Raw genomic sequence first — 17002 nt, 5'->3', positions numbered from 1 at the left:
AAACATTGCGTGTGAGAGGAAAAATTGCCAAATAAATTCTTTAAATACCGTGCATTTTAGTTTTATTGACTGGAATTATAGTTTTCTTTTTTGCCAGAAATGTCCCTACATATTTTTTTTTTCTCTGTGCAACTTTTCACAAAGACGACACGGTTCAAGGCAGTGATTTATATTTAAATAACTTTCAATTGTTTTAAACATCAATTCATCAACAACAAAAAATTCACTTGAAAAGAGATAGTCTTGATGATACTACAAACCTTTGACCCTTCTCTATCGCAATATTAGATAAGATTTTGACTTTAGTAGGCGAGTTTAGTTCTCTATTTACTGTTTCATCTGAGTTGAAGCGCTCACCATAACCGGCTTCAATGCATACAATTTAAACAAAATTCCTTTTGACATTTACTAAAAATTAGTTTTGTATTGAAATATGAATTCTCAATACTGTCTTGTTGTGTTGGCACATTTCTTTGGTGTGTTTTTAGCTTTGCGTACGTTTTTTTACATTGCTCCTCATTTTTTAACAGACTTCATAGCTTGTGCTGTTACCTTAGCAACGACTGCATTGGTAGGGTGCTTTACTTTTCAATTTACGAAAAAAAAATGGTTAAATGATCGAGTTCAATCTGATGGAAAAGCCGTCTTAATCACAGGTTAGTAGATTATTTTATTCATTAAGAAGGTTTTTTGAATCCCCTTCTCCAAGGGAAATAAAAAAAGTCACAGTTCAAGTGCCTCTCACACTAGAAGCAAAGCTTTAATTTCATACTTCATATGCCATCTTGCTGTAAAGACTTATCTGGGCTTCAGAACTGACAAATAATAAAAATATTTTTAAAGTTATTAAACTTTTTCAAAAATTGTTAATTTGGTTGCATTTTTCCACATAGATGAGAATCCTACCTTATTAAGTTCTTGGCAAATTTTTATGAGAACGGATAAGGCAGCATTACAGCAAGTTTCTAAATATTAAAAAATTAGACTAGAAACACTTTTGATTTTTTCAAAGCTTCCCTTTCTTTATATTGACTCACCGAATAATAATAGAGGACGCAGGCTTAATATGGGCTAATTTAATCTAACGGTCATGAGAATCAAAGAGTTATGAAAATAGTTATCAGTTATGAAAATAGCTTATTATTCTAAAAAAAAGCATCACGTCATGCAACAGCAGTGCCTTCGAAAAACAATTTTAATATGTAAGTACGTTGTTTTGCAATTTCCATCCGTTAAAACACCACACAGTGTTCATGCTTTTCTTAGATGTGTGATTCTCACGAAATATGACAATTTACAGTCTCTTGCTCCAAGATCTAATACTTTATATAAAATATAAAAGAAATTTTTTTTAAGAAATTTTAATATATAGCATTGCTGTTAGTATTTTAAAATAACCTTGTACTAGCATTGACTGTTTTGTATAGTTAAGAAATTTAATTTAACTTCAAAATGTCTTTTTCCTGGCATGTTCCAAACAATGTTTCCAATAATAACTAGCTTCAAAACTTCCCATAAAATTTTCAATGTCTATTTTTTTTATCTTAACCGTTGTAAGCATTTCTAAAATATTCGCAGAGGGTATTATTTACATAAACTTCGCCTAAAATAATTTTTTCTGTCAATACTTAGTTTGTCACACGAAAATCTGTCATTTTCCTGGTTACTTTCATATAGTGATTTATAACCTAAATAGATAGCTCCAGCTATCAATATCTTACGTTAATAGATTGATCAGATACCCTCCTATATGATCATGTGTTGTTGCATGAATAACGAACCAACTTTTTGGTTCAAAATCTATTTCAAAAATGTTTTCAAAGGGAGTAGGATTTTATGTTGTCATTTTCCTGTCTTCTTGAAATCCTTAATAACCTAAACTACATAGATTTATCTGAGTTATTTTAAGAAATCCTGTTTTAATTGGCGGAATGTGAACGTCTCCGGCCAAAATGTTAAATTAAAGTTAAATGCTATAAAATGGCAAATTTGTCATTTTCCTGGCTTATGAAAGCCAGGACATTGACGTGTTACCAGGAATTTTTTTAAACTGTATATTGTAAAGAGGGAAATCAAATATTTACCTAATATCAAGTTCATGTATGATTGTAATATGTTCGAATGTAAATAAAGTTATTTATTTATTTAATGATTGACTATTATACACAATTTTATTATGTACATATTTATCAGCAACAAAAACATTTTTGATTCCTTCTGCGGTGGATAAAAGAATTAATTTAAATGATTCATGCTCCATCTAGCATAAAGGCTTAAGATGAATTACTTACTATTAGCTTAAAATGACTAAGCTAATATGTCATATGTAATTAAGCTAATATGTCTATATGTAATTCTAAGCTAATATGTCATTTTCCTGGCATTCAAAATTGGGTGAATTTCTATTTTATATTTTTTTCTTGAGCAAATATCAATAAAAAACACTGCTGTCTGTAAGATATTAATAAATGTAACTAAATAAATATACAAAAATAATTTAGATTATTTTGAAGACTTTAAATTTGGAGAAATTTTTTGGTCCGAATTGTGATGTTTCCTAAAAATCACCCAATTATCTTTTTCCGTGTACATTTTGCGTAGTGTCTAAAAAATTGAATTGCTCTGAAGGACATTTGGTCTAAATCGATCTTCAACTACAAGGATTCAAAACTCATTCGGCTACGATCTGTAAAATAATCAAATTTTTTTCGGCGGAAACCCGACTTTTTAATAAAGTTTATTAAGCTAATTGTGAACGTTATTATCTGTAAAAGCTTATTTTTAAATATTCAATTAGAGGTATGTATATTTTTTATTGTTTTAATATTAATTATCTGTATTATGTTTTATTTCCATCAGTTGAATTCACAGTCATTGCGCTAGTTATGAAATTGTTTTTTGTATATTTACATGAGCTGAAAATGATTAAAATAAGATGAATTATTGTTTATTTGAAGTGAAAACTTAAAATAAAAGTTATAAACATCTAAAATTTGCTACTAGTGAAACATATTTCTTTATTAAAGGTACTATTTATTTTATTGTGATTTCAAAAGCGTAATGGGAAATAATATAATATTTTACAAATGTTTGTTCTTTTCATAATTTATTCAATATATTGTTATTAAAAGAATTATATTTTCTCTTAAAAATACCTTTTCTATTCCTTTGACATTTTACTTGAAATAATTTCATAAAGGCAAGCGATTTAAAAAAATTATGACTCATATTTTGGAACTAAATATTATCTGAGATTTTTAAACCTATCACTGGTTGTAAAAAATACTAGCTCGCGGAAACCCTTTAACTCTTCCACGGAGCACTATTTATGAACCACTGATTTTAATGGTTTGAGGAGGTGACCTCAAATAAGCTTAGAATTTAATGCAGAAGATGAGGATATTTTAAGTTACGTTTCAAATTTAAAAAAAACTAGCGCATTTTGGAAATTTATCCATGGAAAATGTTTAATCCAATTAAAATACATATATTTTATAGAAGTTTTTAAGACCTTTAAAAATAGCAGAAAAATTAAATTATTGAAAAATGTACGTCAAAGTGCTTATAAAAAAATATTTATTGAAATGGCGCGTTGATGCACATTTCGCCGAAAATGAGTTAAATGGAAAAGAACATTGCATAAATAGTGAATATTTTATATACAATGCGGAAAAATGAATAACTCCCTGAATAACTTTTGATCTAATGATTGTATCTTCACGATCAAGGATTCAATCTTATTGGTTCGAGAAGGTGAGCTCAAATATGGTATTTAATTAATACAGACTATATTTTAAATTACCAAATCAGACACAAAAACGTTCTCTCTCTGAATAAACATACCTTTTTTCGATGAATTTGGATTTCTGACTTTCAACATACAGAAAGTAGCCGCAATCTTTGAAATATGATTCCAAAAATTTACGAGATCCAAAGTTTGGGCACCTTAATGTTAATTTTATTTTTTTAAGTATTTCGCATTATCTAGAGAATTTTTTTCTATAAATTGAAACATTTTTGCACACATTTATAAAGTCTGATTATTCAAAAATGACTACCAATCAAAAATTTATTTTCAATAAATATTTATTATTTTATTTAAAAATATTTGAAAAACTTCTGAATTGTAGAGTACGCAATTTTTGACAGTCATACCAATTATTGGTGACTGAGCTTGCCATTTTCAATCAATAGCATTTACGATGCTCAAGCTAAGGCTCAAGAGGTGGGTGAGGACATAATACAGGAAGTAGTACAGCAGGTAATGAAGTATTGGAATGATTGTCTGTTTTGCCAATTTTGAGCAATTTTGGAACTTTTGGTCACATTCTGTTTCGATGATAAGAATGAGCATCCCAGATAATGTCATGCACACCGTAGGAGCTTTTTCTTTATTATCAGCATTTATTTCCCATTGTCAAACTATACATTTATTTATTTATTTATTTGAACTCGCATTTCTATAGATAGAATTGATTTTAGTATCAATGAAACTAAATTGCACTTACAAAACAATGAAAACTTTTCGACTAAAGAATGCGTATGTGACAGCAGAAAAAAAGCATAATTTTAAATTAAGAGCCTGCGTTTATTTCAGCATAAATTTTGGATGTTTTTTAGTGTGGATAATGTCGAATTATCTAAAACAAAATCGTTCTACAATGATTTTATAACTTAAGCAGTAGAACTTAAAGTGCTTTGATATACGCCATACGTTATTCCTTACATTCGTTTTTTATTTCAGGTTGTGATAGAGGATTCGGTCATGCCACAGCTATTCACCTCGATTCTCTGGGTTATCACGTGTTTGCTAGTTGTCTATTTCCAACTGGACCAGGGGTTGAAGAATTAAAGAATAAATGTTCCAGTCGTTTGCAAGTTTTAGGAATGGATATCACAAAAGATGAAAGTGTTCAAATGGCGTTAGAATTCGTCAAAGAGAACCTTGGAACATCTGGTATAAAAACAGCAATGTTATAAAACCAGTATGGCAACTCTTCTGTTGCACAATACAATGAAAATTATTATATCTGTTGGGGTTTTTCCCCCGATTTCAAGACATTTTATAGGAAATAATACTTTTAAAAGATATGACTTACTTTTAAAAGTTTTTGCACACTTAACGTTGAAAAAAATATCCTTTAATTTATAATTATTCTCAATATTTGTACCAAAAGAAGATTTTTTAATAGAGCTTAAGAAATATATCAAGATAAAATAAGGTCCGAATAATTATAAACACAACTATATAAAACAAAATTCTTCATGTAGACAAGAAAGGGTTTCGCCAAAAGCTAAACCGATTAACCCTTTGACGAAAATTTCTATGAACATATTTTTCCAATTTTTTTTATTATTAAGTATTTATGTCAAAACAAGTGCAAAATATTATATTTAGCATTTAAGTAATTTATGGTTATGAAATACATTAATAAACACCGGTGTCTTTTTATGCGTTAAAGGTGAAATCTGCCAAACACCGCTTACTTTAAATTGCAATTATTTGCAGTTATTTAGATCTAAGATATTCATAATTGAAGTTTCTTTAATTTTTAAATTAAATTATTTATAAAATTTTTGAAAAAACATTTTTTGTTCCGAACAGTGCCTCTTCTGAACAACTATATTTCTGTTTAACCACTTATGTATATAGATTTAAACTGTTAATTTCTCAATCCATGATATCAATTGTTAGCCATGTTGATTCAATTTTTGATTTCAATTTTTATGTCATTATTATTAAAGGGACCGGAAAGTAATGTCGTTTCGTTGCATTTGATATTTGTTATCAAGATTTTATTTTTAATCAATAATTTATTCCGCCTCGTTAGTAACAATCTTTCAATGCCGGATCGAAAATGAATCGAAATGGATTGAAAAAAAAAATGGTTTTTAAGACTAACGAATATTTAATGCGCCTAAACAACGTTACTTTCCGGTCCCCCTAATATTATTTACGATTGTGCCGAAATATTCAAATTGAGCTACTTGTACAAACTCGTATTTATTACTTTTCAGTGGTCGCATATTTGTGATTAAATGTATTACACCGTGCTATTTAATTTTTTTTATTTTCATTTAATAATTAATGCATTTTTCATTTGTTTAGTACATATTTTTAATAATGAAATGAGCAAAATATATTACTTCATAAGTACTCGTTTTAACATCTTGAAACCCAGCGTTTAATATATTGGACAAAGTTCGGTACGATTTTGTCTCTTACGTAATATTTCAAAATATTTTCTCTCTGGTTTTGTGCCTTTTCTAAATGATTTGTTGCATAAAAATACAATTAGATTTGCCTCCGTTCGTCGGAATTTTTTATTAAGATGAAAAATTACAAGTAAGGTACGAAATAAGATTCAAATAACCTCTTTGGATATGGCATAGAAATATCTTGTTGAATCTATTTCGTGATCAAAATATGAAAAAGGTTCATTATAAAAATATTTTACAGTATGCGAAAATGATAAAATTAAAATTTATCGTAATTATATGTGATGATTTAAACTGACTTTGCCTCAAGATATTAAATTTCGGAGAAGTATTAATTTTTTTCAGAGTTATGGGCAGTTGTCAACAACGCAGGCATTCTTAAAGGACTCTCCGTTGAACTAACTCCTATGCAAGATTTTCAAGACAATATGGAAGTTAATCTTTATGGTCATATAAGAGTCACCAAAGCATTTTTGCCTTTACTGCGACAATCAAAAGGAAGACTAGTTAACTTCACGAGTCTTATTGGTAAGCCAGTTCTGTATGTTATAAAATAAAAATAAAAATTGGAAATTAAAAATATCCGAATGAATATGAAGGTCGTATTATTTCATATATATTTTGGAAATATATATCTATACTATAATCTGTTTATCTATGCATCTTTTTACACAGGTAGAATTGTAATGCCACACGTGACTGCGTATACAGTTAGCAAATTTGGTGCCGTAGGTTTCACAGAGTGCTTGAGACAAGAAATGGATGTTTGGGGAATTTCGGTTATATCTATTGAGCCAGAGATTTATAAGTAAGACAGCAAAAATGTTATGAATATATTAATTAATTTTTTAATCAGTTCCATAGTAATTATATTTACACTTTTGTATATAGTAACACTTAATTAAAATAAACAGGATTCTTAAGAAAATTTGCTAGTTTTTAAGTTAGTTTTCAAATTTGCAGAGAATAAATCCTGGTTTATTAAACAGAACGCCGTAATCTTGGTTCAACAGATACATTTTAGATGTAACACTAACTAATAAAAAATATTGTTTGAAATTCCAGTTTAAAATATATTATAGTTAATTAATTCGATAATAAAATTGCTTGAAATGCACTGGGCCGGACAATTTCAATCAGGTATGCATTTTTACTCTTATCTATCCTTCCGGTCAATAAATTTTCAAAAAGAGATAGTTTAAAATACTGATTTAATGTTCAACAAATTTTTCGCTAATTTGTCAAAAAGAAGTCGATATTCAGCACAAAAGTGGTCAGAAAAAAAAATAAAAATGATAACATTCGATAAAATCTAAATGTTATTGAATTTAATTATATAAATAAAAATTTGTGAAACATAATTAAAAAGTATCGGTTAAACTATGACTATGTTTACTATGACTTTTACTATGTCAGGTGGCATTCATCGATTATAAATTTCATGATTTTACAGAATGGCAGTAGCATAAAGTATCCCTGCCATTTGAGAAAAACTTAAATTTTCTAATTCATTAAATTGTTCTATGAAAAAAATGCTTTTTTTTTCCTTAAAATTCTTTATTTTTGCAACTCGATAATAAAATTATTTTATTTCTTATATTGTAATTTTAATTACTCCTAATTTTATTATTGTTAAGAATTTTACTTATTATTGATAACAATTCCTTCTACCTTGAAAAGACAAAAAACGCAAGAGAGCGCTTCGGGTTTTTATAACTGCTGTTGTTTCAAGTTAAAGTATGATAACAAAACTGTAATTATAATACATGAAAACTAGATATATTCAACTTTATTTTTGTGTAGTTTAGCAAAATATTAATATTTTGATTAATTTTTAATATTTTTTTGAATTGAGAGTAACTAATACCTGTAACATTTCCGTATTTTAAATTTTCCATTATTTCTTTAGATATTACATTTCGTAAAATTTGAATGCACAATTTTCATTTCTTAAAACGTTTAAGTAAAAAAAACTTAAATTCTTAAAGAAAAATTTTTAAGTTTAACATTAAGTTAACAATGAATGATAAAAAATAAATAAAAAACGAAATAAGTAAATTACATCATTTTTTGACAAAAAGTATGTATCACCGAAAGCTGATTATAGAGAAAAATATTTTGAATCTTCCAAAAATTTTAAAATATCTAGATCAGTGATTCTCAACCATTTTCTGGGGGAGGCACACTTTAAATGATTTCGAAATTTTACGGCACACAATGAAAAAAATTAGTTTCAAAGTTGTTTACTTACCTATAATACACTGCGTTGAATAGTTTGTGATAAAAATTTTGAATGTGAAATAAAAAAATATGTACTATTGGGAGTACAAATTAGTTCGGTCCGTTTTTTTGTGGTCAAAAATGCATTTATTTCAGAACAAAATGAATGAACAGATTAATCAAAGTATTGTCTATCGCTGGCTACTACTTTTCCCCACCTCTCAGGCAATTTTCGAATTCCATCTCGAAAAAATGTCTCGTCTTTTGAGGCGATCCAAGTTAGGAGCCAATTTTCGATTTCTGCGAAATAAGTGAACTGGTGACCCGCAAAATCATGCTGTATCCGTCGGAACAACCAGTAATCAGAAGGAGCAATGTCCAGAGAATACATCGGGTGCGGTAAAATATCCCACTTGAGCGTTTCCAAATAGTTTTTTACGACTTTTGAGACATCGGGCTGACCGTTATTACGCAGAAGAATAACTTTGTCATGTCTTTACTCGTATTCCGCCCTTTTTTCTCGCAATGCACAGCTCAAATGAATCAATTGTAGCCTATACCAATCACCCGTAATGGAATCACCAGTTTGTAGCAGCTCATAGTATACAAAACTATTCACCATTTTCCATTCTTTATTCACCATTAGCCATTCTTGAAACGTCGAAACCATTCCTTACATGATTTATCAGTTGGAGCATTGTCAACATAAACTTCTACAAGCATTCGATGCGCTTCAGCTGCACTTTTCTTCCAATTAAAGCAGAAACATAAAACCTCCCGCAAATGGTGCTGCATTACCACAAAATTTGACATATTCAACAAAGTAAAAAACAATGATTTTGTATGAAACTCAAAGCGATATAAACTCAATATTATTATCAGATGTTTAACCTCTCTGAAACCACTGAAACCAGCTGTCACTATATAACATTCATAACAGCAGAGCTATTTTTTAAAAACGGACCGAACTAATTTATACACCCAATACAAAAGCACGTTTATTAAGGGATTAATTATTTCTTTCGACTAATTTTTTATTAGTTAGTAACAATTATTTTTTTTGCTAGTTATTAATTGGTAGCTTGTTTTCTATAGCTATTAACTGTTATTTTTTTGTGATTTATTGTTAACTAGTTCTTTTGCTGATTATTAATTGTTAGCTTATTTTTTTGTTCGTTATCCTTTGTCAATTTGTTTTTGTAACTATTAATTGCAAAGCTTACTTTAATGATTAACTTTTATTTCCGTTTGAAAGTTACTATTTAGCTTGCTTAAAGCGAGGGAAAATTATAAAATGTTTATGCATATACATACAATATTTTATATATATACACTTTTCTTCAATTTAAACTTTATTCGTAATAAAAAAAAACATTATTATTTTTACTGTATCATTTCTAATATTTGGCGGCACATTTTATGAATTTGGCGGCACACAAAAGTGCCGCGGCACAGTGGTTGAGAATCACTGATCTAGATCGTCTTAGCATCCCTGAAGATGCAAATTGCAATTTGATGAAGTGGTCTCAGCGGAATTACTGGAAACTCGTGATCAAGTTTAGAGCTCCAGTCAAAAGGTTTTTCTTAAAGTTTTTATTATCTAATTTTCTTTTTTTGTAACGATGGAATCTTCACCTTTTAATAAACATTTCGGCTACTTTTTCGCTAGCGAAAGTGTCACAATTTCATTTAGCGCTCAACAATCTAGAAGCCGACTGACAATACAAGTTTCATATTTTTGTAAAGTTTTAAGACAATCAAAGTAACACTCCAGTAGAGAGAGAGACTTAACTTCTAACTTGAGGCTTAAACGACCGGATNAAAAAAAAAAAAAAAAAAAAAAAAAAAAAAAAAAAAAAAAAAAAAAAAAAAAAAAAAAAAAAAAAAAAAAAAATGAGTTTTCTAAGTATTCCATTTTTAAAATCAAAGGGCCAGACTTTTCCGAAGACCGTACCGATTAACTACTGATTGAGCAATTTTTTATTTATCTTTCCCTACTGTTTTTTATTTATTTTTCCCTACTGTTCTAGGCCAAAACATGAACCAGATTTTACTGAAAATTAGATTTTTCTTTATACATCTATCCCAAAAATTCATATTTCATTTCTTGAAAATTACCTGTTCAATCAGGATCTACACTCCCCGTTTAGCATGCATTTGCAGATTGTTCGTCCACCGTAAGAAGACGATTGTAAGAAAAAACATGTTATGAATTCATTAGTTAAAATGAGGGCTACTTTTAAAACGAAATCAGAAGATCAAAGAGGCAATGGTAGTATTAGAGAATGTTTCGCGCCAAAGATTTCACCGATGGCCCAATAAATCTTCTCGTTGAAAGGAATTTTCCAAGGGTCAATTGTCTTTTTACGGAGGATGGATCGTAATTTAGAGATCAAATTTTTAAATGTAACAAGCAATTTTAAATTTCTTAAATAAATTGAAAAAAGTTAATTTAAGAACTCACAATGAGAAAATGTCGATTAAAATTGCGAATGCCATTGTTCTACTGCTCATGAGCGTCAGTGCAATCTCTGTGGTATGCCTTGCTTATTTATGTATTTTTCACATTTTACTTTCAGGAAAATAATTTAAATTATGTATAGTTTTTCTAAGAGCTTTTTAGAGTCCGAAGTTTGTATAACCCAAAAGGGTAAATTATAATGTTTTTAAGCCAATTTTTTTACAGATTTTGATTTGTTTTGTTTCTCTCTTATATTACAGAACTGGATTAACGGATACCAATTACCTGAATATATACATGGAAACAACTCTCAACAATCTGGACGAATCGATAAAATCTGATTATGGAGAGAAATATATAAAGCAGTTAGAGAAAATGCTATATTACTTTTTTTCTTTCGCATCAGACAAAACTCAAACTGTAGTTGACGCTGTGGTGTCAGCTGTAACACTTGAGCATCCTGAAAAGGTTTACAGCCCTCGTAGAAATGCTATTTTCAGAGGCATTTTTTTCATATTCAAAAATTTCCCTCTTGTCGTACAAGATATTCTCATAAAATTATGTCCCTATGTTGCATTATGGGAAAATTTAAAACCTGCCTCCAAGTGAAGTCAATTTTTTTTAAGACATCCCAGAACTGGTATAAGCTTCAGCACAACCGAAGTCTTGATTTATCAAATCGAAAATAATCGTGCTAAGGAGCTAAACAAACCTGTATCATTTTTTTAAATAAATAATTTGTTGTATTGTTTTTTGTTTTTTTTGTGTGTGGTTACTAACAACGCTTAGAGCTACCTCAATGGGTCTAAAATTCTTTCTTATTAATAATCCAAAACATGACCAACTACAACCAATAAAAAAGAAAGCTAGCCGTTAAAGGCCTCTGGATTGTAAATTAGCGTCCCGGTCATAGCACCACACTCCCCTATCTTCCTATGGACTTTGAATGGATTTTTCCAACTCACTGGTAATCGGTAAACTTATTAGCAACTAACTACTCTCATTTCTAGTATTTATTTTTTTCCAATTTTGCACTTTCACGGATAGTACTTTTGAGTACTTTCACGGATAAATATCAAATACCCAAAACAAAATTCTTAATGGGACTATCAAGATATTTTGATGGCTTCATGTCGGACCAACTCTATTTGATGGTAACCAACATCCAACAAATCCCATCATGTCGTAATGGATTTTGATGGGCCAACAATCTTCCATCATTTCATGTTGAAAGATGATATTTCACGATATGATGGTCAACCAACATGCTATGTTGTAATTGTTTGGGCTAATAATTTCCATCATTTTATGATGGAAAATGATGTTTAACGATCTTTTAAATCAAACATCAAAGAGTCAATCTTACACATGTTATTTTTCAATGTTTAAATGTTGTCAAGGGCTTACAACCATGCTTAAAATTTTGTAGTTTAATATAAAATTTAAATAGTTTAATACAAAATTTAAATAGCTTAATATAAAATTTAAATAGTTTAATACAAAATTTAAATAGTTTAATATGAAATTCAAATAGTTTAATATAAAATTTAAATAGTTTAATATAGATTTTAAATAGTTTAATAAAAGCATAATGATTTTCTCTTAAATCATAACGTGGTAAGCCTGCTTTTGTCTTGAATTGTAATGTGACAAGCCCTCGTTTATTTGTTTGTATCTCCATGTGTTTTTCCACATCTTGAAGGGGTTGCACAATCTTGATGGTACAAGCAAAAAACATAATGTTTTTTTATATAAAATTATAATGGTGACAAGTTAATCATATTGGAACATAACGGATTTTTTTGTTGACCCATTATAAAAATCCATCTTACTCTGGTCGGTATGCTAAATCATTATGTCAATTATTATGTTGGCCCATTACAGAAGTCCATCATATTATGTAGGGAATGCTATGTTGGTCCAATCTAAAAATCTATCATACTAGGTTTGGTATGCTATATTGGCCCAATCTAAAAATCCATTATTCTATGCTGGGCGTCTTATGTCGGGCCATTTTAAAAATCTCACATACTCTGTTGGATAGGCTATGTTAGCCCAACATGAAAAGTTGCCAATCCCTAATTTGGGATGTTGGGCAGATTTGATGGTCCCAAAATGATGGTTTGTGGTGGAAATTATAACGGTAACCAGTAAATTATTATATTGGATCATGGTGGATTTTTTTTGTTCTCCCATTATAAGAATCTATCATACTATGTTGGGTATCCTATGTTGGCCCTGTATAAAAATCCATCACACTATGTTAGGTTCTGCTATGTTGGCCCAACATAAAAATCCATCATGCTCTGTTGGATATTCTATGTTGGCCCATTATAAAAATCTATCATACTATGTTAGGTATGCTATGCTGACCCAATAAGATTATTCCTGACTCGGGATGTTTTGCGGATTTGCAACATTCTTACAAGTGATGTTTCTCAATGTTCAAATGTTGTCAATATTTTACAATCGTACATAAAATTTTATAGTTTAATGTAAAATTTAAATGGTTTAATAACAAAAAAAGAATGATTTTGTCTAGAATCATAATATGGTAAACCCTTATTGATTTTCTGGAATAGTCACGTGCGAGTCGACATCCTGAATTTTCGTATAACGAAAATCCATAAATAATTTTACATCACCGAAATTGACTTATTAATCATGTAGCTACATTTTTTAAGCTAAAAGATATGCAATAAGTGAAGATTTAACTAGCTTTTTCTCACGTACGTTATCAACGAACACTATCGAAGAGCCAAACGCACCATCCCCAGTATTAATAGTTTTATAGCTTATAAATAAATGCTTTTCTCTTAAATCATAATACGACAAACCTTTGTTTCTTCGTTTGAATCTCCACGTGTTATACAACATCCAAGTTATTTTTATAATGTAAGTCAGGAATATTTTTATGTCACCACAATTGATTTATGAAGCATGTAGTTAATGTCTATAAAGACAATGGGTTATGTAACAAACGAAAATTTAACTCACGTGGTTTTTCCGGCGTGGTCAATAGGGTCATTCACAATGTATGCGGAAAAAAACCTATGCGTATTTGAAGAGAAAATCTATTTCATCAATCAGTTTCTTATTCTCATAACCGAAATACCATTAACGAAAATATATTTATGCAGTTTGAATAGCTCTTGAGATTTTTCCACCCGTGTAAATGTGGGCTGTGATTACTCTAAAATGAATGTTATGCTTACTCGATTATTAGACTAGTTATCGTTTAAAGAGTTTCGCAATTGAAAATAAAATCTAAAAGAAAAACTATAAAAAAAACTTTCTCCCTCATCCTTATGACGGAATTATTTGGAATGCACATGACAACGTAATAAGACCAATAGTAACCGACCTACCCCCTAAGGAGTTTGCGGATAAGTGTTTCACCCGTTTGCACGTGATCTAAACACTACCAAATTACAGAAAAGTAAAAGTACAAAGTTAAAAAGATTAAAACACATAGGAAAAATCCCAAAATCGAAAAAGTAAAATAAAAATAAAACAGAATAAAAATTAAAAGTGCTTAAAACATCAAAGTGGATAAAATCAACCGACAATAAAAATGTCAAAAATACAGATAAAAACATATAAAAGTAAGGTCAGGTAAAACATCAAATGGTAAAATATGAAAAATCACATTAAAAAACAAATAAGACTAAAATAAGCTTAGTAGAATAAATAAAATAGTCGACTAAAAGTTCAAGTCTCTCCCTTTCAAGGCTAAGTGCCTCTAAGATTAAAAATGTTCTAAGGTAAACCAAAGTTTCACTGAGAGGATAACACTCAAAGATGACACCAGGTAAGACAGAGGGTGCTGAATTTGACCAAGAGCAAGATTTCATTTCGAATGTCCTATGTATAATGAAGATGCCAGTTCAACGGGAGAAAAAAGTCATGGAAACGGTAAGTGCCGAAGTAAAATACTAAAAACAGAAATTTAAAACCAGAAAACCTAAAAGCCGAAAGTTTCAAAATAAAACCAGATAAAATTAGTCAGGTGTACTCGCAGGGGCAAGCAGATCATCCAGGGTATATTTAAGAATTTCGATGATTTTCTCCCTGCAGTCAATATCTGCATAAAGTTGATGTTGAGTGTATTGATCCCATTTTCTGCCACGGATCGTCTGGAATTTGGGACAAAATTTTATGAGATGGTCAATGTCTTGTACTCTGCCACAAAATTTACAATTTGCTCGTTTATTGAAGAATTTCAGTTGATATGTTCCGAAAACCCCGTGGCCCGTTAAGAATTGGTTTAAATAGAAGTGTGACTGCAGGCGAGTTAGTGTGGGATCTTTAACGTTAGTGTGGGGTGACAACGTAATAAGAAAAATTAAATGTTTGCAAGGAAATATCAAAATAATTAAAATCTATGCATAGTTTAAAAGCATAATGTTTTCACATTTAAATATGTATGTTTGACAATTTGCGATTACGCGTAATAAAGTTCAATATAGCTATGTTTCTATTACGCTAATTCATAAATTGAGCCGCAACGTCATATAAATTTCTAAAACCTTGAATCGCGAAAAATTTCGAAGGAGAATTCCGAAATACCGAGCCTTGCACAAAAGTTACGCGTTGCAGTGTAATAGATAAATATATGTTTCTTAGTAATATTATTTTGCTGAAATAAAATTTAACCGATGAGATTTTATACTTCAGAAAGTTCATGAAAGATTCCGGAACGTGTAACTTAATTTGAATTCTGTTCTCACTTTATATATTATGTTCTATGTTTAATTCTGTATTTTTCTGGCATTTTATTTTCAGTTTTTTGTTTAATATGTTTTATTTTGAAAAATTTTTATTTAATGTGTTCTATTTTTGTTTCTTCAGTTTTTGAGGGTGCTCCCAACACTATTGTATTGAAATATTTTGCTTTGGCTATATTAATACAATATTAGAAAGCACTTCTTTTTGCGAAAATAATCGTGTGAGCTGATAACGAAATTATATATTTTCATTATACTGTTTTCCAGCTCTTCATTTTCTTAAATAAAGAATTTCTGTTTATATATTTTTAACTTTATATATTAGTTATAAATTCAAAAAGTAGAAAAAACCAGGGAAAAATTACAGAACAATGAAAAAAGGGGGAAAAAAAGAAAAATCATAATAAAAATTAAAAATAACAAAAAACCGGAAGAAAAAAAAAGAACAAAATTTTTCTTAAAAATCCGGAAAATAAAAGATATAATCTTTTCATCAGCCCACACGATTATATTCTCAGAAAAGACAGCTTTCTAATATTGCATCTATATCGCCAATGCAAAATATATCAAAACAATAGTGTGAGAAGCACTAAAAAATTTTACAAAAAAATTACAACAAATAAAATAGAATACAATAAGTAGAAAAATCACGTAAAAACAGAAAATAAAACATAAAGAAAAAACAGAATAAAACATGAAATGAAAACTATAAAGCGAGTAGCGAATTCAACTGAACTTATACGAACGGGAAATTTTTTAAGAATGATTTAAAATATTTTCGTAACAAGATTGCCAGATTAGTAGAGCTAAAAGCGTAACTAGAGAAGTTTTGTATTAAAGTGCGTTCTTGCTGCATTACTGAAGTGCGTTTGATTTGTTAGTTACCAAGGATGGGCCCGAAAATGGATGTGTGCAAGGTAATATTATACTGGATAATTTAAAGAAGTTGACAATAAATAATTTTAGAAAATAAATATTTATTTAAGAAAAAAAAATATAAAATAGAAAAAGAGAAAGAAACATGTATGTCCCAAACTTTGTTTAATATAATTTTTTCTGCCAATAATTTGTTTGTCCCAAGAAAATCTGTCATTTTCTTGGCTACTTTTATTTAGTGGTTTATAACCAAAATAGATAGAGCCAGCAATGAATATTTTATGTTAATAGATTGATCAGATGCCCTCCTATATGAACATGTCTTGTTGCACGAATAAAGAACCCATTTTCTGGTTCAAAATTTATTTCAAAAAATTTCTCTAGGTGAGAAGGTTTTTGTGTTGTCTTTTTCCTGGCTTCTTGAAATCATTAATAACATAAACTACATAGATTTATCTGAGTTACTTTACTAAATCCTGTTGTTTTCTGCAGAATATAA

The 17002-nt window shown here is 29.3% G+C and overlaps 1 protein-coding gene across 1 annotated transcript; it reads left to right on the top strand.

Moving 5' to 3' along the window:
- Positions 1–278: 278 nt before the first annotated feature.
- Positions 279–11647, top strand: LOC107436613 (retinol dehydrogenase 7). Its single transcript, XM_016048381.3, has 5 exons — positions 279–656; positions 4745–4957; positions 6565–6747; positions 6895–7027; positions 11161–11647. The coding sequence occupies exons 1-5, from the start codon at positions 434–436 to the stop codon at positions 11507–11509; spliced, it is 1101 nt and encodes a 366-aa protein (XP_015903867.2). The 5' UTR covers positions 279–433; the 3' UTR covers positions 11510–11647.
- Positions 11648–17002: the final 5355 nt, after the last annotated feature.

This window comes from Parasteatoda tepidariorum, chromosome 5 (genome assembly GCF_043381705.1).
Source record: "Parasteatoda tepidariorum isolate YZ-2023 chromosome 5, CAS_Ptep_4.0, whole genome shotgun sequence".
Lineage (NCBI taxonomy): Eukaryota > Metazoa > Arthropoda > Arachnida > Araneae > Theridiidae > Parasteatoda > Parasteatoda tepidariorum.
Note: the sequence above shows the minus strand (reverse complement) of the source record. Positions and strands in the feature narration are given on the sequence as shown.